Raw genomic sequence first — 25,013 nt, 5'->3', positions numbered from 1 at the left:
GCGCCTGGGTGGCTCAGTGGGTTAAAGCCTCTGCCTTCGGCTCAGGTCATGATCCCAGGGTCCTGGGATCGAGCCCCGCATTGGGCTGTCCGCTCCGCGGATAGCCTGCTTCCTCCTCTCTCTCTTTCTACCTGCCTCTCTGCCTACTTGTGATCTCTGTCTGTTAAATAAATAAATAAAATCTTTAAAAAAAAAAAAAAAGAAGAAGAGAAAGTGGATGTGTGGGGTGACGGAGTGGCATGAAGCCAAGGGGAGTTCACCCCCAAATGGCACATTGCAGAGACTCGTGAAACTCTGACACACTGGACTGTGCAAAGCACGCGTTCGGACCAAACCCTGACCCAAGGCCCCCACTCACAAGACAAGCTCTTTCCTCTGCCAGGGCAAAGAAAACAAAAGTAAACAAAAGGCAACAAAGGCAAAAACCTTAGTTGTGGCTGACTTAGAAGGCAGTTTCCTGACAAATGAGTAATTTGTGTACCCCTGGGTTTAAACAATGAGCCCTAGCAAAGTTGCTAAGTTATCATTGCATACCCATGAGATAAACATGAAGCTGTTGAGATATTAAAAGTCTGGAAGGATATAGAACAGGAAGTTATCTCCAGATGCTGAAACTGAGCGGCTTTAATTCTCATGAGGTTTTAGATCTCTGCACTTTAAAATTTGTCTTCTTGTGCATTTTCTTCCATAAAATGTTGATTTTAGTTTTTTAGCTTTTTTGCTTATCTGTGTTCTATGATTTTCACGTTGTTTATTTTCTAATTTAAAATGATATACTTTTACTAATAGTCTAGAAATACACTGGGTCATAGGACTTTGGGTAACTTTTAATTTTCTACTTATCTGAATTTGATAATTATTTTAAATCCATTTATTGTCTAAGTTAAATGACCTTTTTTTTTAGTTTTGCATTAAAAAAAACAGTGGTGATATCCATGTATCTAAAGTTTTTGTGGTTAACCATATTTTTCTTTTTTAATTTCAACTCTTTCCTTTTGCTTTAATACTTTTCAAAATGTGCAGTGCTTGGATTTATTTTGTAGTTCAAATTACTTATCTGCTAATTATTTTATTTAATTTCATTTGGGTAGTGTAATTTCAGGCATATTTATTTATTTCTATGTATGCATTTTCAAATTTTTCTACAATGTTATTATTTGCATAATAGTTTTCATGGGTAACTTTTTGCTGGTCTTCTCAATGTCTGGCAATTTAGTTTAAAGGAAAAAACTGAACAAAAAGATTATAAATGTACAAATATATTTGTTGCAGCCCTAGTCACGACAGCACCAAATTGGAAACAACAGGAAAAGCCCAGTCAACCAGATTCAGTATTACACATTCTATTGAGCAGTAGATTTTAGAAATTACACATCAGCATTTAACATAATATTAAGTGAGACAAAAATGACTATATAATTGTACGGTTTATACGCGCATTATGGTCATTCTGACTTCATCGTGTGAAAAGGGCACAAAGAAAAAAACGCAAGAAATAATTAAATTCAAATAAGCAGATAAAAGATAGCTCTCTCACAGATCAAAGAGCTGAAAAAGCTATTTGGACAAATAACGAGGAAGACGAATGATATTTCATGGGACTGACTCTGTGCTTTATATAGAAGTAAGGTGTTTGTCCCTTAAAAGGGGCAAGCATGGCTGCTCTTCCGTTAGCAATGTCCACTTCCGGTGTGGCCATGGCAGGCCCGTTCTGTCTGGTGGAGAAGTATCCACCATGCTGCTGGGGGTGGCAGAGAGGAAAGCCCCCCCCAACAAGAAACTGGAGGAGCCCAGGCCCCGCCCCCCCCCGCCCCCCCCCTCCCCCCCCCCCGCCACAAGGACAGCTCCTGCGCCTGCGTGTCCTGGAGCCCTCTCAGCTATTGTGTTCCCACCTTGCAGGCTGGCGTCAAGACTATGCTAATTAACTCCAGGTCCCAAGTCTCTTGTTGCCTGGTGACAAAGTTTCACAGTGGAGGAGGAGGAACTGGCACAAACGGGGTAAGTTTTCCTCTGGTGGTGGCCCTCATTTATCGATTTACTTGAACTCTGCCAAACAAACTTGGCTTTTTGCTCTCCTCCTTTGAGTAAGCAACTTTGGAAATGCTGGTTCTCTCGGTGTGCTTTATTTACAAACCCTAGACACGAGCTAATTCATTATTTAAAGAGGAGGAAGCTGGCCCTGAGCTGCAGGCAGGAAGGGCAGCTAGCAGGGGCCCGAGCTGGGGACCCAGCTGGCCTTTCTTGGGTGCCTGGGGCCATGGCCAGCTTGGGAAGGACAGTGTGTGAGTCTCCGGGACATTGGGGTCACACTTGGGTCTCTTTCCAAAGTCTGCATCTGGAGCATTTTGCTGTTCCACAGGCAGAGGTGACTAGAATTTGAAATGCTCCTTAACCCCACCGGTGACTGACCCATCGGGGGAGTGCAGGGTGGCTACACTTCTTCACTCAGGAGGCTGGAGCCTAATGACTGCTGACCGGAGTGGGGTTTGGGGGCACACGCCATCTTTTGAGAAGTCTGGAGGCTAACTCTCTTCACAAGTTGTCCTGAATGCTGGGACCCATTAACAAGCAGTCATGTCCTAGGCTGGGGTGGGCCTTGCAAGGAGAGACTCTTCAAGGAACACACTGGAACACCTGCCTATGTCCCTATTTCCAAGACAGGTATAATGGGAAAACGCAGGTGCTCCTAGTTCCGGTCTTTGTGACTTTGGATAAGCTACTTGGCCTCACTGAACCTTGGTTGCCATATCCATCCAGTGGAGATGAAAACCAATATATAGGTGGTTATAAGAATTCCTTATAATGTTTGTAAAATGTCTGGCCTGTAATAGGTGGTCAGTATAATCGCTACACACAGTCTGAAAGCAGGAACTGAATTCAAATGTGTTAAAAGCTACGCAGTGTCATTGCTTTGCAAAGGGTCTGGCACATAGTGAGTTCTCAATACATTTACGAACCGTATGTGATGTTACGTGAACTGAGTCCTGAACACCAGCTCCTGTGGGATGAAATGAGGAGTCAGAAAGGTTAGGAAATGTGTACGAAGTCACATATCTAGAGAGACAGAGCTGCGACTGGTCTGTGACTCACATGCCTTCTGGCCGGAGTCTGAGCCTGCAGGGGAAATGGAAGTACTGAGCCAGACACTGCCCATTCTGCAGAGACCCTGAGCCCCACGGTTGTCTAGAGACCAATTTTTAAGGCCCAGTTCTTGGTGGCTCCAATTTCCTCTTGGAATTACCATTGCTATCAAGAGGTGAGGGTGACTTCATGCTCTCTCCCTCCAGCCATCACCTATGTGATGGGAAAGTCAGACTGGGTGATGTTTCCTGGTCCCTGGTCTCCCTAGAACAGAAGGTGTGCAGGGAAAATGCACCCCTCCAAACAGGCATGATGGGTCCCCCGGCTGCACAATCCATCGCCAGCCTTTCCTTCCGCTGCCAGTTTGACTCATTGCCAACTTCCAGTTTCTTCCCAGTCTTACATCACAGACCTCATCTCAGCCCCCAGAGCGAGGTCGATAACACACACATGCTATCTCTGCCGTGAGGGATGAATCTCAAGGGTGAGGCTTGACCTGGTCTAGAGAGAGAGTTACACAGAACCTCGCTCCACTGAGGCTAGTGTCTGGAAAATATGAGTCAGGAGCTTCCTTGTCAACCCAGAGGGCCCGATTTATCACTGGACTTTGTAAAATCAAACTTCCACGGAAAAGCCGAATGCCAGTTCAGCCCCCAGACAAGAGCACTGAGCAGCGTGTGACTTTGACAGGGGACACACTTGGAGGCTCAGGGCTTTCTCCGTAAAGTGGAGTGGATGGATCAAATGAGATAATGCACGCAATGCACTTGGACATAAACTTAGCGTTCAGCACGAGAGGAAACGTGTAGAAAATGCCAGGCCCGCTAGAACGGCAGGCTGCATTTTCTCTTTGACCCACACATGCAACCCAGAAGACCATTCTAATTCTGCTTCTCCCACATACGGTAAATATGCGCCATCCTTCTCCTTCCTATCCCCCTGGTAGTCATCATCTTCTGCCTGCAAGGGGCTATCTCCATCCACTCTTCCTTCCCTACCTCTGAGACTTCCAGCAACCAGGGTGATGCTGTCCCCCCTCAGGCAGGCCCTCCCCAGCCCTTTGTCCTCATCTTCTACCCTCTCCTTACTGTCTCTGTTCCAGCCCTTGAGACATCTCCTTTCTAGTAAACACCACAAGCTCCTCCCAGCTTGGTAGGCCTTTGCCCTGGTGCACCCCCCACCGCACAAGGGAGTTCTTCCCCAAATCCTCCCATGTGCCCTCATTTTAGTGTCAGTTCAAACGTCACCTCAGAGAGTCCTTGCTCCACCTTCTGAGTCTAAATTAGGCCACCCCTCCCCAGTATTCTTTCCCTGATCCTGGACATTCCCTTGGACCTCCACCAGGTTTGATTTTTTTTTTAATTTAATTTAATTTTATTTTTTCTCACTCTTCCAAGATTCATTGTTTATACACCACACCCAGGTTTGATTTTTTGCAGAGTGTCTATACCGGCTGAAATGATCTTGGGCCTTTTTGTTTGTTTTTATTGATTGATTTGCTTCGCCTGAAATAGGAGCTTCGTGAGAAGTATAGCAATGTCTACCTTGTTTACTGTGTCTCTTCCAACCTGACCCTGACCAATAGAATGACTCAAATACAAATTGTTGAATGAACGAACGAATGAATGAGCAAGTGAGTAGCTTGGGTTGTAGCAAGCTCTAGAGGTTAACAGTGGACAAAGGTATAATCATAGCTTCTAATTGCTGCTATGTTTTTTCTTTTATTATTAATATTATCATTAATGATTTGTGTTTAAAGGTTGCAAAGACTTTTGTCCTTGGGAATCAGCAAAAATTTTTCCACATGTCTTACATCCGGCTACTCACTCCAGGGAAGTTTTCTTTCCCTTTGGCCGAACCCAATTAAAGTTTCATTTGTCGTACTGCTAACCCACTTTCCAGCCTCACTGCACACTTAATCTCACAGCCAAAAAGTTCATCACACCCTTGTATGCATCTGTTTGGAAATTCTTCCTGTCCTCAAGGGTGTCCCACGCAGGGCTGGGTACGCACTTGGTGACTGATAATTATTTGGTGTGAAAGTGACGACTTTCCCCCACAGATTTCTCCTTTGAAAAATAGTCTGCATGTTCTAGAAGCCCTTTCAAAGTAGGTGCATAAATAGTGGGTCAAGAGGGATTCCACAGCAGTTGTGGGATCTGGGAGGAAGCTGACCCCTGGCTAGGGTCGTGGGAGCTGGGATGACCTTGGTAAACACCTAGAATTCATGCCTTCAACCAAGACTGACTGAAGGCCTCCTCCATTCCAGGCACTGGGAGTGCAGCATCTGATTAGGGGTTGGGGGGGAGAGAAAGGCACAGACGATAAAAATAAGCACAACAAGTAAGCCTATTAGAAATAATATTCAGGTGATAAGTATCATGGAAGACAGTGCAACAGAACAAGGAGGATCAGGACACGCTGGGGTTCGGTGTGCTTCATTAATTGGGGCATCAGGGCAGGCTGAATTGAGCAGATAAATTTTACCCAAAACCTTGAAGAAGATTAACAGGTCGGTCAAGTAAGTATCTGAGTGAAGAACCTTCCAGAAGGATGAAAGAGCTGGAGCAAAGGCTATAAAATGGAGTTTGTAGGGGTGGATTAGAGGAATGGCCGGGCTGAGTGGTGGATGTGGAGTGAGTGTGGCTGTGAGTGGTGGAGGACCCTTCAGAGAGGAGGCAAGGGGGTCAGGCCATGAAGCCACTGGTAAGTGTCCGGCCCTTATCTGGGTGAGACAGGAGTCACTGGAGGGGTGTGCACCAAGGAGTAACAGGGAGGGACTTGCTGTGGTAACAGAAATCCTCTGGCTGCTGTGTCGAGAACAGATTGCACAGGACAAAGACAGGTGCAGGAAAATAAGACAGGAGGCCGCCACCAAGGCCCGGTGGCAAACGGTAGTGACTCAGCTCAGGGTGACCCCCAGACACATGGTGGGAAATGCTAGGATTCTGGATAGACCCTGAGCACAGAGCGAGCAGGATTTCCTGACGGACCAAACATGTAACCTAAGAGGCAAAGGGGTGTTGAGTGTGATGCCATGGTCTGGGCCCCAGCCAGCATCTGGGGCCGAGATGCTGTTGCTGTTGGCCTGGCTGGAGGAGGCTGTGGGGGCAGCGCGGGGGACAGGGAGATTGGTTTGGGACACAATGTGTTTTGGTGTCTTCGCATAGTGCAAGGAGCAATGTTAAGTAGGCAGAAAGATAAAGAAGTCTGGGGTCAGAGGGCAAGGTCTAGACAAAAAACAAAAGTTGGGGAGTCATTGGTGTATTTAAATAAAGAGACTAGGTGAGATCACCCAGGTATAGGGTGTAGACTGAGAAGAGGTGAGTGGTTTGGCCATGGCCCCCAGGGAGCCCATGGCAGACACAGTTCTCATCCAGCCCGGACAGCTCCCTGCCATGTCTGGTTTATGTCCACTACCCCCGAGAGCTCCCACCCAGTGGGCTGCACGTTCAAGAGGTCCTGTGCACGGTTGCTTGCTGGTGGCCCTGAGACCCTGTCTGAGAGCACACCTCACAGTGACGTGCCAGTCCAGTACCACACGATGGCTGATGCCAGCCAGGTGGCTGGGTTTTCTCCAGTCTCTGGTAGAAATTAGAGCGGAGGGGACCTGGTCTTGTCTGTGATGGCCTTGGACGAAGTGTGGGGACTGGCTCTCTCTCTCTGGTATGACATGCTCTGGGGATTTTTCTCACAATAGCCCGAGTATCATTTGGAAAATAAGCAATAAGCCAGGTCACGTCTGTTCTCGTTTTGTTTGTTTGGTGTGTTTTTGCTGTTGTTGTTCTTTTTGCTTATTTTGTTTTTGATTGTGCCTCTGGCCTGCCTGCCTCCCTTTCTTCTCTCTCTCCCTTCCACCGCCCACCCCCTTCTCTCTTTACCCTCCTTCCATTTTCCTTCTTCCTTCTCCCCGGCGCTTGTCCCCCCCTTCCCCTCTGCCGAGGGCCTTTCCATCTGTTTCCTCCATCCAAAACACCCTCCCCATCTCCCTGGATCCCTGCTTCCTTCAGTCTCTTCCCAGTTGTCTTCTTCTCAAGGAGGCCCTTCCTGGTCACCCTCTCCAGAAGCGTACGCCCCCTTCCCTCCCCCCAGCACCATCTGTTTCTTTTGTCACAACTCTTTCTCCTCCTAGCACTTTTTGCCACCTGGCATTGTACGCTTCTCTGCTTTTGCTCCTCTCCCGCTTCCTGTGGCTTGCTGTATGAAACCACGCCCATCCACAGCGGCTATCAGGTACCTATGGTTAATGAATGAGTAAATCCAAAAGAGCCATGGGAAGTTCAACTGTCCCCTTACGGTCGATCTTCAGGGCTCCATTCTTGGGGGTCCTGTGGCTCAAGGAGCTGTCTCCTTGTCCCCCAGGATAAAGTAACCTAAAGTGCACCCGGTGAGGCAGAGATGCCACAGTAAGGACGTGGGGCTGTGGAGCCTGAATCCGATTTCTACTCCGTGGGACCGCTGGAGTTGTGGCTCCACTGTTGACCAGTTACGCTGTCCTGATCATGCCACGATTTCCCCTCTCCCCCAATACAGGAAGGCACAGCACAGGCCTCCAGGGCTCGCCTATGCTCACCCCACCTTCAGAAGCAGCCACTTTTGTGATCCTATTCACAGAAGGGGGAGCTGAAGCTCTGTGAGGCTCAGGGGACCGTCCAGGGTCCCCCAGATGGTAGAGGGGGAGGCAGAAGGCACCCCAGGTGGTCTGAAGCCCCTGTACTTTTCACCCTTCCAGGCCGCTTTTCGGAGCCCATTGCCTTATCTGCAGGGGAGGCCTAGGCCTTGGGGAGAAAATGCAATAGCATCTATCTGGCAGTAGCAGTATTTAAACCCCGTTGGTTGAAACTGAATTAGCGCTCATCTCTGAAGGTCTGCGGGTGCCAGGAATGACTGGTCCTTCTGCTTTCCTGTGTGCAGAGGTTGGTTGGTGTGTTTTGAATGCATTCGCTGATGAACAAGGCATTTCTAGTCTGTTAAACTAATAATCTTAATATTTTATTTTAATCGTAAGGCACCTATTCCCTTTTGTTCCTTTAACAAATCCAATTAAAACAGAGTACATTCAGAATTACAAAATAGATGCTATTAAACCAATAAGAAATCATAATCTTCTGTTACTGGGCCATGTGACCCACTGGGAACTTTTGCTCCAAATAAAAGTTGAATTCTTATTATCCGCCAGGGGAAGGGGGCAGTTTGACAGATAACAGCATGTGTGAGCCGCACGGGTGCTCAGGACGGAGAAGTAAATAATATTAAGGGTAGACAGAGCTGTACACGCATAATAGCCCAGGAAGACACTTAGAGCCGCACTGATCCGATTAACCAGATAACTGCCACATGGAGTGAACCTGATGATTCCCACACAGACACTCTGTTTGCTGCAGCTCTATTATCATGGAAAGGATGTTCTACCCAGAAGCCTTGGAATAAGGTGAGCTGTGGGAGTTTGGATAAACTACTTCATGCCCCACTCCACCCCACGGCGTGCTTATCTTTGGGTAGGAGGACTATTCTCACCTCAAGGGAGGGTAGTGAGGACCGAATGAAATGGCTAAGGGAGGTGGCGGGAAGCAGAGGGCATGACGTGCCTCTAGGGGTTGAGCATGCGTGTGGGAGGGGGAGGGAGTAGAGAGAATCATGTGATTGACACAGGGGGGTAGCCTGTTGTCTGGGAAGAGCACACAAGCAACTCACAGGGATTATACTTTACACTAAGCCTGCACAGTGAAAATCAAACTTCTGGTGGTCTGCATACAGCCTCTCAGCGCCCCTACATAGCCAGCAGCCCCCCAGAGGAGAAGAGGGCCCCAAGTCTCTGGTGAGAACCTGGGAAGGTGGGGGCTACCATTCCTCGGCCATACTGGATGAAAAATCTGTATCTTCACATTCTTGACATGTTCAATGTGGCAAGAAGCTCACACCATGGGGGAGCTTGGGGACGGCCGAGGGACAAAAGATTCCAAAGCCAGAGGTGGCACATCTTTTGGGGACATGCGGGACAAGCAGCTTTCATTTCTGTTCTAGGTATATTTTGCCCTGGGAATGCTAGGATTCCAGAATGCCTTCTTCTCCTTGGAGTCACAGGGCTGGCAATGTGCCCCCACCCACCCTAGGAATAGGATATAGGAAATAGCATTTCCTATTGCTAGAGCAATGGCAACAGTAGACAGAGGAAAGAAAGGCAGCCTAGTATAGCACAGAGATCGTACGCTTTGGTATCGGACATATCTGTGTTTGCTTTGGCTGTGCTACATTGTCTGTGTTACCTTGGGAAAGTCACTTGATTCTCTGAGCCTCAGTTCTCTTATTCTAAAGATAGAACTGAACCTCTGAGTCATTGCTGTAGAGATAGAGGAAGGGCCCAGCCGCAGCTCTGCAGTCGTGACTTGCCACGACATGTCACCCAAGTGAATGATGCTGAGTGGATCTGATGATGATGTCAGAAAACGCGCACGATCCTGGGGGCCCTGTAAGACTCCACGCCTGCTGTCTGCATCTCTCTTGCCATGTGTATGGTAGAGCTGTTGCTGTGAGCTCCGCAGACATCCTTCTGTCTCCAGTCTGTCCCCTATCCCCTTCCTAGCAATCTGTCTTTCTGCCTACAGGAAAGAGGGGCTCAACATAACACAGCTGGGGGCAGGAATGGAAAATATAAAAGCACTTCATGTTTACACCCCCCAGTGAGCCTGTATTCCGGAAACCAGCTACCCTGTAAAGCAAATAGATGAACGCACAGTTCCTGGCCCAGGGTGGGCATTGGACAAATGATAAATCTTTCCCCCAGGGCAGACTGGGCCTAAGTCAAACATTAGTGCCTATTTTGGAGCCCTGGCCAGAAGGTCCAAGGGCAGCTCACAGACGGTCCCAGAGGACACAACCACATCTTCGCCTGCCACCAGGCTGCTTATGAGAAGACACAGATGTTTGGGGAAGGGGCAGAGGGCACATGGAATGATTTGAAGCCACATGGGTAGTCACAGTGGAGGGGAGGCTGGCCCCTTATGTGTCCAGGGAATGGGTCTTATGAAAGTCAGGAGAGAGAATAAATGCAGTGCCTTTGGAATGACTGATTCTACTAAAGGAAGTTTACATCATTTCCCCTTAAGAGATGGCCTGCAAGCAAAAGATACTTCTCACTCATACAGCATGACCTTTAGAGCTTTAGACTTTTAGTATTTAGAGCTAACTTTTTAAAAAGATTTTATGTATTTATTTGACAGAGAGAGATCACAAGTAGACAGAGAAGCAGGCAGAGAGAGAGAGGAAAGCAGACTCCCCACTGAGCAGAGAGCCCGATGCAGGACTCAATCCCAGGACCCTGGGATCATGACCTGAGCTGAAAGCAGCAGCTTAACTCACTGAGCCACCCAGGTGCCCCTAGAGCTAACTTTTTAAGTTAGCTCTAAATGCTGGCTGGGAAACAGCTGTGACTTTTGGGCTTTGGGCTCTATAGTGTGTCTGTCCTGTGTCTCAATGCATTAGTCAAGAGTGAAATAATTATTGTGAGATCACATTAGCGAGATGTTAAAGATATCAGATATATACAGAGTCAGTCTTAATTACAAATATAAAGACACATGAGTGCAACACACAAGATAAACTCTATTAGCATAGTGATGATAACAGTCTTACAACTAAAAATGCCTGCAAATATTTTGATGGCATGAAAATATAGGTTGCTGTTACATTTTTAATTTAGATATCCACGGGGTGTCCCACCATGCTGTTTGATTCACGATGACTAGATAGAAAAATTAATTAGAAATTAGAGTCAACCAACTGGTCCAGTTTTTCCAAAGTATAAAAACCAATTGTTCAGGACAAAAAGACCCAGTGCATTTAAAAACTTATTGTGTTAGGGCTTCTCAGCTATTCATTATATGAAACCTCTTATCTCTCCAACCATCTGTCCGTCCATCCATCCATCCATCCATCCATCCATGTCTATCCATTTATCAATTTGTATCTCCTTCTCTGTTTTCCAGCTGCCCTTTTGTGGGTTGCTACTCCCACTCTGACATTTGAGGATTCTGTGAATTGGTAATATCAGACCATCTAACCAGTTGTTGTTGAATCGAAAGATCATGAGTTTTACAATTCTTTTGCCCATATTTGTTCTCCTACTTGATGGGCAGAACTGGGCAGGATGCTGACCATTCCGAGTTGAATGAGAGAAGGGATACTCCTGGCCTTTGGGGGCTTCTGGCATTAGTCTGCTTCCAATGGTACTCAGCAGCTTAGAGGGTCCTCATGGACTCTGAGCAAATATAACACACCCTAATCTCTATAGCAAAGAGCGAGGTCCCCAGCCAGATAAGGTGGAAGAAGTATGAAGTGGGTGAGGGCTGATCATGCTTCACCTGGCCTGGAGCTGACTGCAGCCCCAGATATGCTGGGGAAGTGGCAGCATCTGTTATCCTAGCCCCTGCTTTGCCTTGCAGGCAATTCATAAGCAAGCTTGGAGCTAAAGGGCCTGTTGGAGAGAAGCTCTTTAATGGAAAAGTCCTCTGTGGGCAGCTCCAGGCTGCTGCCTTCCCATCATCAGAACCTGGGGGGCTTCTCATCAGGGTGTGGGTGGGCTCTGGGGAACAGACTCAGCAGGGCTCACCTGGGTGGTCTTTAGTGTACTGGAAGCATTCTTCTTATCCAGGGCTCCTCTAACCCATGTTTATTGTATTTGAGCTGAACTTTATCCCTGAGCTTTGGGGAGCTCAATAGGAGAATCAATAACAATCTACATTTTACCCCTTGGAGCTTGGGGACTGGCCCTCTTTACTGCTCACCTGTGCAGCAACTAATAGGCTCTCAGCATACTTCCTCTGTGAGTGAACAACGAATGAATGTGGCAATAAGTACATCGATTTGCTTAAATTAGTCCCAAAGGACTAACACAAGGGTCACGAACAAAGGAAACTTTACTATTTGTTCAGGCCCGGGAGACAGAATTGCCAAATAAAATATGGAACTATGCAATGTTTGGGACACAATGTATACTAAAAATTGTCCTTTGTTTATCTGAAGCTCAAATTTAGCTGGAAGTGTGTAATTTTATGGGCTAAATCTGGCACCTTGCCATGCAGAAAAGTCATTGTTAGCCATAAGATCAGAACACAGGTTCCCTTGCTCTTGGCCCATCTTTCTTTAAATTACGATTTCAATTCAAGTGCAGTAGGGCAGTTGATCTGACATGCCATCTTGTGGGTGGCTGTTCCCTGTGCTGATATGCACGTGTGCCACAGCAATGCCACGTGGTACATTATCTGGATGCCCTTTACTGGGCAAAACAGGGCTATGTGGGGGCATCAAAAATTGAGTCAATTATCATATGGTTTCACTTATGTGTGGAGCATAACAAATAGCATGGAGAACATGGGGAGTTAGAGAGGAGAAGGGAGTTGGGGGAAATTGGAAGGGGAGGTGAACCATGAGAGACTATGGACTCTGAAAAACAATCTGAGGGTTTTGAAGGGGCGGGGGGGGGGTGGGAGGTTGGGGTACTAGGTGGTGAGTATTATAGAGGGCACAGATTGCATGGAGCACTGGGTGTGGTGCAAAAATAATGAATACTGTTATGCTGAAAATAAATAAAAAATAAATTAAAAAATTAAAAAAAAAAAAAAAGTTGTAGGCTTTCTAAACCAGGCCAAGCAAGGAGCCACAGTGAAAAGGACAGAAGCAGAAGTAGGGTCCTAAGTATTTTTAAGTTTTTTAAAAATTGTAAATTTGTGTAAACTTTCCTTTTTTTAGTGCACAGTTCCCTGGGCTCTAACATATGTACAGTTTCACACCAGCACCACGGTCAGGATACAGGCAGCTCCGGCGCCCCAGAAAACTCCCTTCTTCTCTGCCCCTAGTCAAACCTTCTCTGTCCCTAGTCCCGGGCAACCACTCCTCTGTTTTCTGTACCATCATTGTGGCTTTTCCAGAACACCATTACGTGGAATCATTCATTATATGGGCTTTGAAGATTGGCTTCTTTTGTTCAGCAAAATGCTTTTGAGATGCATCCAAGCTGTCACGTGGATCAACAGATTTGTCCTCTTTCTGTTTCACAGTGTTCCGTGATAGGATATGCCACAGTTTCTTTATCCACCCACCCACTGCAAGGTCTTTGGATTGTTTTCTTCTGGTTTTGGCAATCATGAATAGAGCAGCTATAAACACATGCATAAGTTTTTGTGTGAACCTAAATTTTTGTTTTTCTAGGGTCATTGCCTAGTTGGGGAGATGTTGGGTAAGTATGGGAAGTATACAGTTCATTTTATAAGAAATTGCCAAACTGTTTTTGTGGAGGAACATTTTGAATTCCCATGAGTTTTCTGGTTGCTGTTTCCTCACCAAATCTTTGTACTATTTAGATTTCTTAAGGGTTTTTGCTTTTTTATTTTAGACATTCGAATAGCTGTGTAGTGGTATCTGTTTGTGATTTTAATTGGCATTTCCTAGTGACTAATGATGTTGAGCAACTTTTTGTGGGCGTATTTGTCTACCCTGTAACTTCTATGGTGAAAAATCTTGTTAAATCTCTTGGGCATTCTATTTTTATTATATTGTCTTCTTATTGTTGACCTTGAGTTCTTTGTAGATTCTAGATACTAGTTATTTGTTGGACATGGGATCTACATAGGAGATGTAGCTTGTCTTTTCATTCTTGATTTTTTTTAACAGAGCAGAAACTGTAAATATTGTGGAAGTCCAATTTGTCAATATTTTCTTTTATGGATTGTACTTTTGCCCAACTCAAGCTTATGAAGATTTTCTTGTATGTTTTCTTTTAGATGTTTCCTGATTTTACACTTTACATTTATATCTGTGGTTCATTTTGAGTTAATCTGAGTTCATTTCAATAGTTTGAGATGATTATTTTTGTTTGTTTGTTTGTGGATAACCAATTGTTCCAGCACTATTTATTGGAAAGTTCACTGTTTCTCCATTGACTTTCCTTTGAACTTTTGTCAAAAATCATTTGACCATTTGGCTGTATTTGTGTGGCTCTAATTTCTGGGCTCTGTTTTCTATTCCACTGATCTATGTATGTGTCCCTTCACCAACACCACATGTTGTAATTACATGATAAGTTTTAAAACTGAAAGCATGAATCCCTTAACTTGATGTTTTCTTTTTTAGAATTTTTGGATTTCTAGTTTCTTTATACGAGAAGAATCCTTTCAATATAAATTTTTTAAAAAGATTTTATTTATTTATTTGACAGACAGAGATCACAAGTAGGCAGAGAGGCAGGCAGGTGGTGGGCCGGGGTGGGGGAAGCAGGCTCCCTGCTGAGCAGAGAGCCTAATGCAGGGCTCGATCCTAGGACCCTGGGATCATGACCTGAGCCGAAGGCAGAGGCTTTAACCCACCGAGCCACCCAGGCACCCCTCAATATAAATTTTAAAATCTTTTCATTCAAATAATCCTGCTGGAATTTTAATTGATCTTTAGACCAATTTGGATAGAATTGATTCTTCATGATATTGAGTCTTTCAACTTATGTTTCTCCATTTATTTAGATCTTCTTTGCTTTATTTCATCAGTGTTTCATAGTTTTCATCACAGAAATGCTGTACATTTTTATTACTTACATGAAATACACAAATTTTATTTTTTGGAGCATTATTATTTTTCAAATTTCAAATTCCAATTGTTTATTGTTGGAATACATACTTTTTGTGTGTGTGTTAACCAAGGTGTTAATCTATATCCTGTAACTTTGCTAAACTCAATAATTACTTCCAAGAGTGTTTTTTAAATTTGGAATTTGGAACTCTCTAGGTGGATAAGCAGATTATCTGTGAGTAAAAACGTTTTATTTTATTCTTTCCTATCTGTATGCCTTTTATTTTTCTTGCATTATTGCACTGGCTAGAATTTCCAATATGATGTTGAATAGGCACACTGAGGGTTTACCTTCTTGCTTTGTTGCTAAACTTAGGGGGAAAGCATTTATTCTGTCACCAGGTATGATGTGAAATATAGCGTGTGTGTGTGTGTGTGTGTGTGTGTGTGCATGCACGCGCCTTTTATTGGGTTAAGAGCCTTTCTATTACTGGTATGCCATCATAAGTGGATGTTAACTTTTGTCATACATTTTTTTCAGCATCAGTTGAAATGATCTGTGCGGTGATCTACCTCTCAGCTCAACATTCAAAGCTTTTGGGTTCACAGTTTGGGATTGGGTACTAAAGATCTTGTTCATGGTTTTCTCCATGCATAGACATCTCAGGGTGTGTTCAGGAGTTCATATACAAGCTAAACCCTCTCCTCTTTACAGTCACCCATTGAGGCTCTAAGAGTGGCTTCCCTCCTTGGTCTTCTGGATAGAATCTTGGGATTTTTATTTTCTAAATCAGCTGTGTACTTCCCTGCCACTATTTCTGCCTCTGGGGCCAAGTGGCAGTAGGGTAAAGAGAAAAAAGCAACATCCATGTCCTTGGGACAGAAGTTTGGTCAGAGACAATTGTTCTCCTCCCTCAGAGTTTTAGCTGCCTGCCTGGCTGACTCTAGTGATACGGGATTGCCTGGAGCTGAGCCAGCAGAAGATGGAAAAAACAAATGGGAAAAAAACCAGGACATCTCCCTCATTCTCCACAACCCCAAGAGTCCCCCTTTCTTGGTTTTGAGCACAGAAGGGGGCTTTTCTTGTAAATCTTCCCATCACCATTGCTGCAAAGTTGGTCTTATTTTGAGTTACTTTTCCAATCTGTCTGATACTCTTTATCACCATATGATCAGATATCTTTTAACCTTAGCCTTCATCTTATCCTCCAAGAGCTGCTCCAGGAGTTCTGTCTGGGGCCTTTAGCTGCATTCAACCGGTGAGACAGGGAAGAGGGCCCTTGTTCCATCCTAACTGCAGCTAGAATCCCAGCCATCAGTTTTAGCCTGCTTTATCCTTTCTGGTTCCTCAATTCTGCATGATGTAAAAACTGCAACAGTGGTAAACACGGTACTGTCTTTGGTAACCAGACAGCTATGCCTGAATGTGCTTAGTTCCTTGTTTCAAAAGACTGGGTTCAGCCTGCAAGGCCTGCTTGAAAGAACACCAGTGCTGCTGAGAGCTAAGAATGCTTCCGTTGGTTTACTCTGAAGATCTCCATCCCAGGAGGCTCTGATCCAGGATGACTTGTGTAGGGCTGGACCCTCTGACCTTAGCTAGGAATGGCAATAGCATGATTGATAGTAAGCCCCTGGAGGGTAATTTTTACCCACTTCCTTTTGACACTGAGGATTAGTGAATGAGGAAAATGTGTGATGATAGACTCACATAGCCCAATTGCTGGTGCCTCATGTGTTTTGCAAACTTGGTTCCTGATAGAGGGCCTGAATAAGAACTACAGACATTGTAGGGCATCTCTCCCACTCATGCCTGTAGGAAAATGGAGCTAATGTAATGATGTGTCTCCTGACAGTATGCTTTTGTCCAGGGTGGGAGCTTGGTCCAAGATAGAAAATCAGTAAGCAAAGGGCACCAGGTTTTAGAAAACAGCCCCTAGAATAGGACAGGATAGTTCTTAGCTAAAGATCTACTTTACTCCCAAGCCTCAGTCTTCTTTTCTTTACAATGGAGATAATCCTATGGATCTTATTGGACAGTTGGAGATTAAAAGGAATATGTGCAAAGTTCCTGATAATGATATTTAACGGTTAACATTAATCAAGGTTTTACTATGTGCCAAGCACTGTTGTAAGCACTTTATGGCTTAGATAATTTACACTCCCCAAGAGCCCTATCAGAGGGCCGTTTTCATAAATGAGATAACTGTGGCACTGAAACTTTAAGAAAATTCTTTAATGCAGAGCTAGACTTCTAAGCCAAGCATTTTGAGGCCAGAATCTACCCATGCCTCTGTCCATTCTACTTCTCCATAGGGCAGCAGTCATAGCTAAAATCAGACCTGTCAGTGCAGAGGTGTCTGCCCTGGGGCCGCAGCATGAAGGAAGTGAGGGAGGAAGCATGGGGGTAGGAAGTAGAAAAAGACAGCATTCTCTTGCTGCCAAGCTCAACCCTGGCTCCTCCAGCCTCCTCACAGAGGTGTGGGCACCCACATGCACTTGCGGGCCGAGTGAAAGATGCTCTCTTGCTGTTCCTGACACACTGCAGTGACAGTAGCTCATGCCCAACTGTTGCCTCTGGGTCCGAGAAGAAGGTGAGGAGAGATGTAAGATGTGAGTCCATTCACTCCCACCTATTCCCTCATACCCAGGCTGTGCTGCTTCTGAGAACTCAGCAGTCCCCACCCTAGGGACTCATGGGATAACTGTAAGGGAACACTAGATTTATGTGAGTGTCTGGGAAGTAGCAGATAGTCAAGAAAACACACACACACAAACGTAGCCCTTGGTGGTGGTGTGTGGGGGTGGGGTATGCCTGAGCCCAGGACAGTGGAGAGATTCGTACGTCAGGGAATGGCACAGCCAGAGGAACACTGAGCATCCTTTTGGCCGACCCTGCACCCCCGAAGAGGACACTGAATTTGCTGAAGATCTCTGGCTAGGTGACTTCTGCTGATGCCCTAATTTCTGTCCACCCTCCTCATTCTCTCCTTTAACCACTAGTGAGTGAAGCATTACAATTCAAGGGGAGTCTGGTGCCCTCATGTCAGCTCCTAACTAGACTTCTTTTCTCTTCTTGTCACAGTATATATAGCAGTTTCTTGTGACTTTTCCCTCAAGCCGACCACCCACCTATCAGAACAGCACACTTCAAACCTACGCCCTTACTAAAAGAACATGGCCAAGGGCGGGAAAGGCCCTAAGGGCAAGAAGATCACCCTCAAAGTGGCCAAGAATTGTATCAAAATCACATTTGATGGAAGAAAACGCCTTGACTTGAGCAAGATGGGAATTACCAATTTCCCCAAGTGTATCCTGAGACTAAATGATGTGGATGAGCTCGACCTTAGCCGGAATATGATCAGAAAAATCCCTGAATCAATCTCCAAGTTCCAGAACCTGCGGTGGCTGGACCTGCACAGCAACTATATTGACAAGCTTCCTGAGTCCCTCGGCCAGATGACAACTCTGCTCTACCTCAATGTCAGCAACAACAGGCTCATCACCAACGGGCTGCCTGCGGAGCTCAATCAGCTCAAGAATATCCGCACCTTGAACCTAGGCTTAAACCACCTGGACAGTGTGCCCACCACCCTGGGTGCTCTGAAGGAGCTCCATGAGGTGGGGCTCTATGACAACCTGCTGACCAGCATCCCCAACAGCATCTCCAAGCTCCCCAAGCTCAAAAAGCTCAACATAAAGCGAAATCCCTTTCCCAAGTCGGAGGAGTCAGACACATTCCTAGATACCATCAAGAGGCTGGACAACTTATATCTGGTGGAAGACAAAGATCTTTGTTCAAATTGCCTGAGAAAATGCCAACAGGCCCGGGACAAGCTGAACAAAATCAAGAATATTGCCACGGGAGCACCGAAAAAGGCCATCTTTTCCAATTTGGTCTCACCCAACTCCATGGCCAAGGATTCCCAGGAAGACTGGAGGTGACCAGGGACCCTAACCCTGAAGCAGGAAGGGAAAAGGGAGGGAGGAAAGAAGGTAGGGGGTGGCATCTACAGGGAACTGTGGGAGCCCTCTATTTTTGCAACAGCTCCTCTAGCCAAGCCCATAAAATACCTTTCCCTTCCTCCTTGGCTTGTAATTTTGTTGAATGAAGGGCTTTTAATTCTGTGTCTCTTCTATCCTCTCTGCATGCACACACCCACAGGTATAGATAGGCACAACGAATCAGAAAAGGTCCATCCATCCCCGCTTCTTCCCAGAATTCTCCTGCCTATAGCCCATGACCAGGGTAGCCATTACGGCCAGCACACTCTTAGTCACCGTGCAATTTAGGACCGACTGCCAGCTCCCAGATGTGGAGTTCATTCTGTGGGCATGCTTTGGCTCAGGGCTTCGGAGACCAGGAATCTCAGAGCATGGATTGGTAGGAAGGCAGATGGGCACTGAGTTTTGGGAAGGTGACAAAACTGAGCCACAGAGATGGGCAGATATTATCATTAAGTGTTGATAGGTAATGTCTTGTACTAAAGGCAGTCTTACCTTTTTTTCTCTTGTCTGCATATGCACAGTTGGTTCTAGGAGCTTTCTAGACTGAATCTGCAAGCTCTTTACTGGCTGTGAATGAATGAGATTGCATTCCCATCTTCTCATATCCAGTTCTTTTCCAGACTCTTGTGAGAGTAAGGAAAGAATGGGTGCAGGTATGGGTCAGTGCAGCCAATAAATAAATACCTTACCAGGCACTGTGCTAGATACAGGGACTGGGTCAGTACGAGAAAGCTTGCCTTGTCCTGGGCAGACCAGTTGAAAGAAGACAGGACCAGATTATTGTCTGAGAAAGTAAGGCAATCAGAGCCAAGTGGTACTCAGGTCTGGCCTGGCCTAGAAAAAAGCCAAAGATTCTGGAGCTGGACAGATCCAGGTCCAGGACAGCTCTGGTTTTTTCATTTCCCTGGACACCTTACTTAGCATTGGTTCGCTCATCTGTAAAGTGGGAATAGTATGAGCCCCAACTGGAAGGGCTGTTGCGCACCTATAGCAAATAGCACACAGAGGAAGTACTCAGCAGAAGTCAGTTCTCTGCATGAACTAAAGCTTGGTGCATCTCAAAGCTGAAATACTACTTTGGACGGTGTCCCTAGTCACAGTCAGTCTTGGGTAGAATTGACAATGGTGGAGAGAACCTTCTCTGTACGAGTCACTAACACCCACTCATCCCTTCCCGCTGCCTAAATAAGGGGAGGATCAAGGAAAATATGTTTAGGAAACCATTTTTTTTTTTTTTTCCGAATCAAGGCTTTCCTATGTTGGTGGCAGGTTTTGTTGTGGTCCATGGAAAAGCAGGGGGGGTCTGTTAATGCAGTGGGACTAGCTTGTTTCTTTTTTCACATGATAAAGCACAGCAGACAGCACATTTCATTTCTTCACTCCTCGCTGCTTACTTTCCTTTGGAATGCTTAGCTGTGGCAACTCTTTCTCCAAAATCTCTGAAAATATGACTCAAAATTCCCTTTTCAACTTTTCCCTTTATTAAATGTTTTCCATTATGAAAATAACTAAACCCCAGCATAGTTTTAAATATAACATCTTAAACTATCCACAGCCCTACAGTGTGAGCCAGTGATCATAGTGACAGATTTCCTTACTAGTTATGGTTCTGTATATATTTTTATATGCAGTTAAAATGACAACATTTATCTCATTTTCATCCTGCTTTGAAATCCATGTTGTTACATGGTCTTAATAACCATAATTTAAAACATCTGTGAGCCAGTTGAACACACATAAGTTACTATTGGGTATTCAAGTTGTTTCCAGAATTTCACTCCTAGAAATAATTTTGTGAGGCAAGTCTCTACCATGAAGACTTTATAAATTATTCTGCATTGTTTTCTTGCTGTAGCTTCATTATTGCAAGTATGTTAATAAGCAGCATGTTTTTAAAAATAATTTTTGATACCTGCTATCAAATAGTTATAATAGGATTATACATTTATGTATCTAGCAGTAGAATATTAGAGAATCCATCTCGCTGCCTCGTGGTCAGCTCTGAGAGTATATACCCTCCTTTACATCTCCCCCAGAAGTGATTTCCCAGAAGCCCTTCCCAAGACTGAACAGAGCAGCCTCATCTGTGAAGTACATGATGAGATGTCCTGCCTTAGGCTCAGGGGGCACCCCTAGCACATGGGGCCTTGAGCATGTCCTTGAGGTAGCCATTCTGTTTTAGCAACCTCATCTCTCACCAAGAAGTACAGAATCCATGCAGGACACATGATCCAAACACAGAGTGGTGCCCAGTTATTTGGATCCTACCCATTTCCATTCCTAACCCCTGGAGACATTTTTTTCCTTAGCATTAATGTTCCCCTCTTAGTCACTCAAAGGAACTGGCAGAGAACAGGAAGGAAGCAAAAAAGTCTCCCTGTGCCCCTAGGCAGATCTTGTTCTGGACCACACATTTGCCCCTTACTCTCTTGCCTGCTCCCCCACACCATACTTCTTCCATGGCCCTTGGTCCTCAACAACTCTCAAGCACTGGTCCTGGATTCACTGCCAGCTGAATGGTTGGTGTGCAAGATGACATTTATTTGCCATCATTGGTCTGGGTGCTTGATAATGCTTTCATTCTCACAGCCATGTCTTAGGAAAGCATTATAAATGTGTTTACCTTCACCAGGACTGATAAATAAATGGGCAGGTTTTGATTTACCACAGGAGATGTTCATGGTAGATACCTTGTTAGCCAGGAAACCCTGGCAGCAGAATGAAGCAGAGTGTGGAGATAAAACAGGAGTCATCTTGCACATTTTCTTTCTTCAGTCACTTTTCTTTCCTGAATATTGCATTAAGCCTAAAACACTTGCTAGGAAAACCATGAGGTTTTGCTTTCCTCAAACAGAACAAAAACCCCGTTTAGGCTAACCTAGTCCCTGCCCGCTCTGAAAGCCAGGCATGAATGACCCCTGTGTGACATCTTGCTGTGTTTTGCCTCCATGACCTGGAGTAAAATCGCCTCAGTCTCTTGTGTCTCCATCCCCAGGATCCGTTCAACATCTCCCTAGAGTAGTTTATGGCAAAAACTTGAAGACTAATCAGCCAACAAGGATAAACGACTCTGAAGAAGAAAAGCCCTCGGTTAGGAGAAGAAAGAGAGTGGTAAGGGGAACATTCTGGAAGCTAGGCCTTGTGGTGCTGGCCAAGATACTGACTTGCTTCTTAAATTCACTTTGTCTCTCTTTGCTTTAGACCATTTATGTGTGAAAATGACTTTGGGAAATATTTGGTGAATTTTTTTTACATATATAGAGGAAATGTTTAAGAAAATGATAGACATAAGTCACAGAAAATTAAAGTTTTATAAGAAGACTTTAAGACTTAAAAGACTTATGGTCTTTATACTCAAACTGGTAAAGTCTCTACGCCAGTCGCCTATGGTAAGTTATGTATGTATAAAGCAATCCGTCAAGCAACTAAAATTTATACAAAATATTTACACAAAGATATATACTCAAAAGTACTGTAGATAAATCAAAGAATTTTAACAAATCTTTCAGTAATACATGAGTAGGAAAAAAAAGAAAAAGAAAAGAAAACAGAAATGAACAACAGGAAAAAACATAAACAGGGAAACAAAAAATAAAATGGCAGACTTATATCCTAACATTTCAATAATTACATTAAACGTAAGCAGTCTTCTTTATTTGTAATGGCCCTAAACTAAAAACAGTCAAGTTTCTCTCAATGGGCAAATGGTTAAACTCTAGTGTATCCATATCATGGAATACTATTCAGCAATAAAATGGGACATACTATGGATACATGCAATCATTTGGATGGATTTCAGTAGCATTAATCTGAGTAAAAAAGGCCAACCTCCATGGGTCACACACTCTATGACTCCATTTTTAGACCATTCTCTAAAGAACAAAATGATTGTGATGAAAAACAGATTAGGGGTTTCCAGGCTTTAGCACAGTTGAGAGGTGGTGGAAGGTGGGCAGGACCATAAAATAGTAGCACAAGAGATCTCTCTCTGTGGTGCTATAAACAACTCATTCTGTTATGGTGGTGGTGGTTATAAACTCTACCCATAGGAGAAAATGACACAGAACTATGTATACATAGTATACCAATGTCAATTTCCTGGTTTTTAAATTGTACCAGAGTTAACATAAGATGTAACAACCATATACGGAAATTAAGAGAAGGCTGTGTGGGGACTCTATGTATTATTTTTGCAACTTACAGTGAATCTATAGTTATTTTAAAATAAAAAAAATTTTAAACAATCTTGCAGCCTGGATGCAGCAATAAACAGATCCTTGTACATCTGCCAAGTACTAATTTATGAGTAAATATGACAAGCTGCAACCATCCCGAAGAGCTAAGGCATTTCAGGAGAAAGAGCACCTTGACCTCAGTTCACCAGACTAATCTAAAATTATCCATTGTTGATCTTGTCACTGAAGATGCTATAATAATAAAAAGTAAATGTATGGCTTCTCTACCCATGTTTCAGGTTTTCTGGTGGTGAGTGGGCACAAGGAGCAAGTTGGGTGGGGGACCTTGAACCAGTGGGCTACTCTTCATTTTTCTGGGTTTTCACCCCAACCCCTCCTGACCCCATGGAAACAATGTGACTAAGCTGGAATGATAAAGGGGCCAGGCTTGGTATAGACAGAGAGGCTTAATTTCAGCTGTTACCTAGAAGTGGGTCTGAGGTCCTGGCTAAGGGTATAGCAAAGAAGAGATGTGAGCAAGAGAGATAAGAGTCACATGAACAGGGACTGAAACCAACGTCTACACATGATCCACAGAGGGCTCACTGCAGGTCACTGGACTCAGCTGCTCATGGCCTGCTGAGCCAACAATGTGAACAGTTCCTAGGGACACCTGAGTGGCTCAGTCGTTAAGCATCTGCCTTCTGCTCAGGTCATAAGGCCAGGGTCCTGAGATCGAGCCCTGCATCAGGTTCCCTGCTGGGTTGGAAGCCTGCTTCTCCCTCTCTCACTCCTTCTGCTTGTCTTCCCTCTCTCTCTGTGTCTCTGTCAAATAAATAAATAAAATAATTTTTACAAGGATAGTTCCTAAATGCTGGGGCAATGGTTATACCACCAGTTGTTTAGTTCACCCCAGGTTTCAGCAACTTAGCTCTAGACACTGGGGTCTGAGCTCTGTTGTGTCTACAGTTACTCCTCCCCAAGCCCCTGCTTTCCCAAGAGGCACAAGAAGCATGTTTCTGCACTCAGTGATGAGGCTGAAGCTATCATTATCAGAGTGATCATGTACATGACAGATTCCTAGCTTCTCAGCTGGTCAACAGCAATGATCTCTGAAGAGCAGGACTGAAGGAGCGGTCATGAGGAGGAGAGACACTTGAATTTCAGCCTCCACACTGTGGGTGCTTCTGAGGGTGTGACTCATCGTCCTGCAAGGTCATCATCTAACGGGAATTTATAGCTTCTTATGGTTGGTTTTCTAAGCTCTTTGTCTTTCATTATTTTTCAATGAAGATCTATAAAGAAAACTCTGACAACACTCAACTGTAGAACTTTGTGCCAAAAAAGAAAATGCATTTCCTTTTAAATGTTACATTTAAGTAAGCTATACAATTGAGAGAACATTTCAGAAACTACAAATACCCAGATACAATCAGGTCCCACATATAAGCTCTGCTTCACACCTAACAATCTACTCTATTCTAGCCCAGGGCCACTTAGCTTTGATGATACAGGGAGCATTTCAGAGACCAGGGCTAGGGAAGGATGGAAGGATGCCTCTGGCCCCTCTGAAGGTGTGTGTGTGTGTGTGTGTGTGTGTGTTACCAGGTATTTATCCAAATGATACAAACATAGTGATTCAAAGAGGCACATGCTCCTCAATGTTTATAGCATCAAGGTCCACAATAGCCAAAATATGAAGAGAGTCCAGATGTCTGCCAACAGATGAATGGATAAAGATATTTTATATAATATATATATATATATATGACTATTACTCAGCCATAGCAGAGAATGAAATCTTGCCATTTGCAATGATGTGGATGGGACCAGAGGATATTATGCTAAGTGAAGTAAGTCAGTCAGAGGAAGACAAATACCATATGATTTCACTCATATGTGGAATTTAAGAAATAAAACAGACAAACATAGGGAAGGGAAGGAAAAATAAAGTAAGATGAAAATTGAGAGGGAGACAAACTAGAAGAGAATCAACTCTCGGAAACAAACAGGGTGGCTGGAGGGGAGGTGGTGGGGGGGAATGGGGTAACTAGGTGATGGACATTAAGGAGGGCACATGATATAATGAGCACTGGGTGTTATATGCAACTGATGAATAACTAAACTCCTGAAATTTAATAATACACTAAATGTTAACTAAATTGGATTTAAATAAAAAATTTAAAAACAAAATTG

At 44.5% G+C, this 25,013-nt stretch overlaps 2 protein-coding genes across 12 annotated transcripts in view; one reads left to right on the top strand and one right to left on the bottom strand.

Moving 5' to 3' along the window:
• WDFY4 (WDFY family member 4) overlaps nucleotides 1-25,013 on the bottom strand; it is a 273,431-nt gene that overhangs the window by 42,220 nt on the left and 206,198 nt on the right. For 2 of the 6 annotated variants that reach the window (XM_082718547.1, XM_082718548.1), the window contains exon 48: nucleotides 1,247-2,998. The exons of the other annotated variants lie outside the window; for them this stretch is intronic. In XM_082718547.1, coding sequence (XP_082574673.1) covers nucleotides 2,950-2,998 — 49 coding nt within the window. In that variant the 3' untranslated portion in view covers nucleotides 1,247-2,949. Of the gene's footprint in view, nucleotides 1-1,246; nucleotides 2,999-25,013 lie in introns of those variants that run through there. 6 annotated transcript variants of the gene reach the window in all.
• On the top strand, nucleotides 1,910-23,104 carry LRRC18 (leucine rich repeat containing 18). 6 transcript variants are annotated; one of them, XR_014307560.1, is made up of 4 exons: nucleotides 1,910-1,998; nucleotides 17,720-18,575; nucleotides 21,638-21,753; nucleotides 22,895-23,104. XR_014307560.1 is itself a non-coding variant. In XM_082718832.1 (3 exons), the coding sequence occupies exons 2-3, from the start codon at nucleotides 17,812-17,814 to the stop codon at nucleotides 21,657-21,659; spliced, it is 786 nt and encodes a 261-aa protein (XP_082574958.1). In that variant the 5' UTR covers nucleotides 1,910-1,998; nucleotides 17,720-17,811; the 3' UTR covers nucleotides 21,660-23,104. The 6 variants fall into 6 exon arrangements, 3 of the variants coding, with proteins under 3 accessions (XP_082574958.1, XP_082574960.1, XP_082574959.1); XR_014307561.1 differs by having other exon boundaries at nucleotides 21,844-23,104; XR_014307562.1 differs by having other exon boundaries at nucleotides 21,638-22,031.

The sequence above is a fragment of the Mustela nivalis genome (assembly GCF_964662115.1).
Source record: "Mustela nivalis genome assembly, chromosome: 2".
In the NCBI taxonomy this organism is placed as follows: domain Eukaryota; kingdom Metazoa; phylum Chordata; class Mammalia; order Carnivora; family Mustelidae; genus Mustela; species Mustela nivalis.
This window is presented reverse-complemented; position numbering and strand designations above follow the sequence as displayed.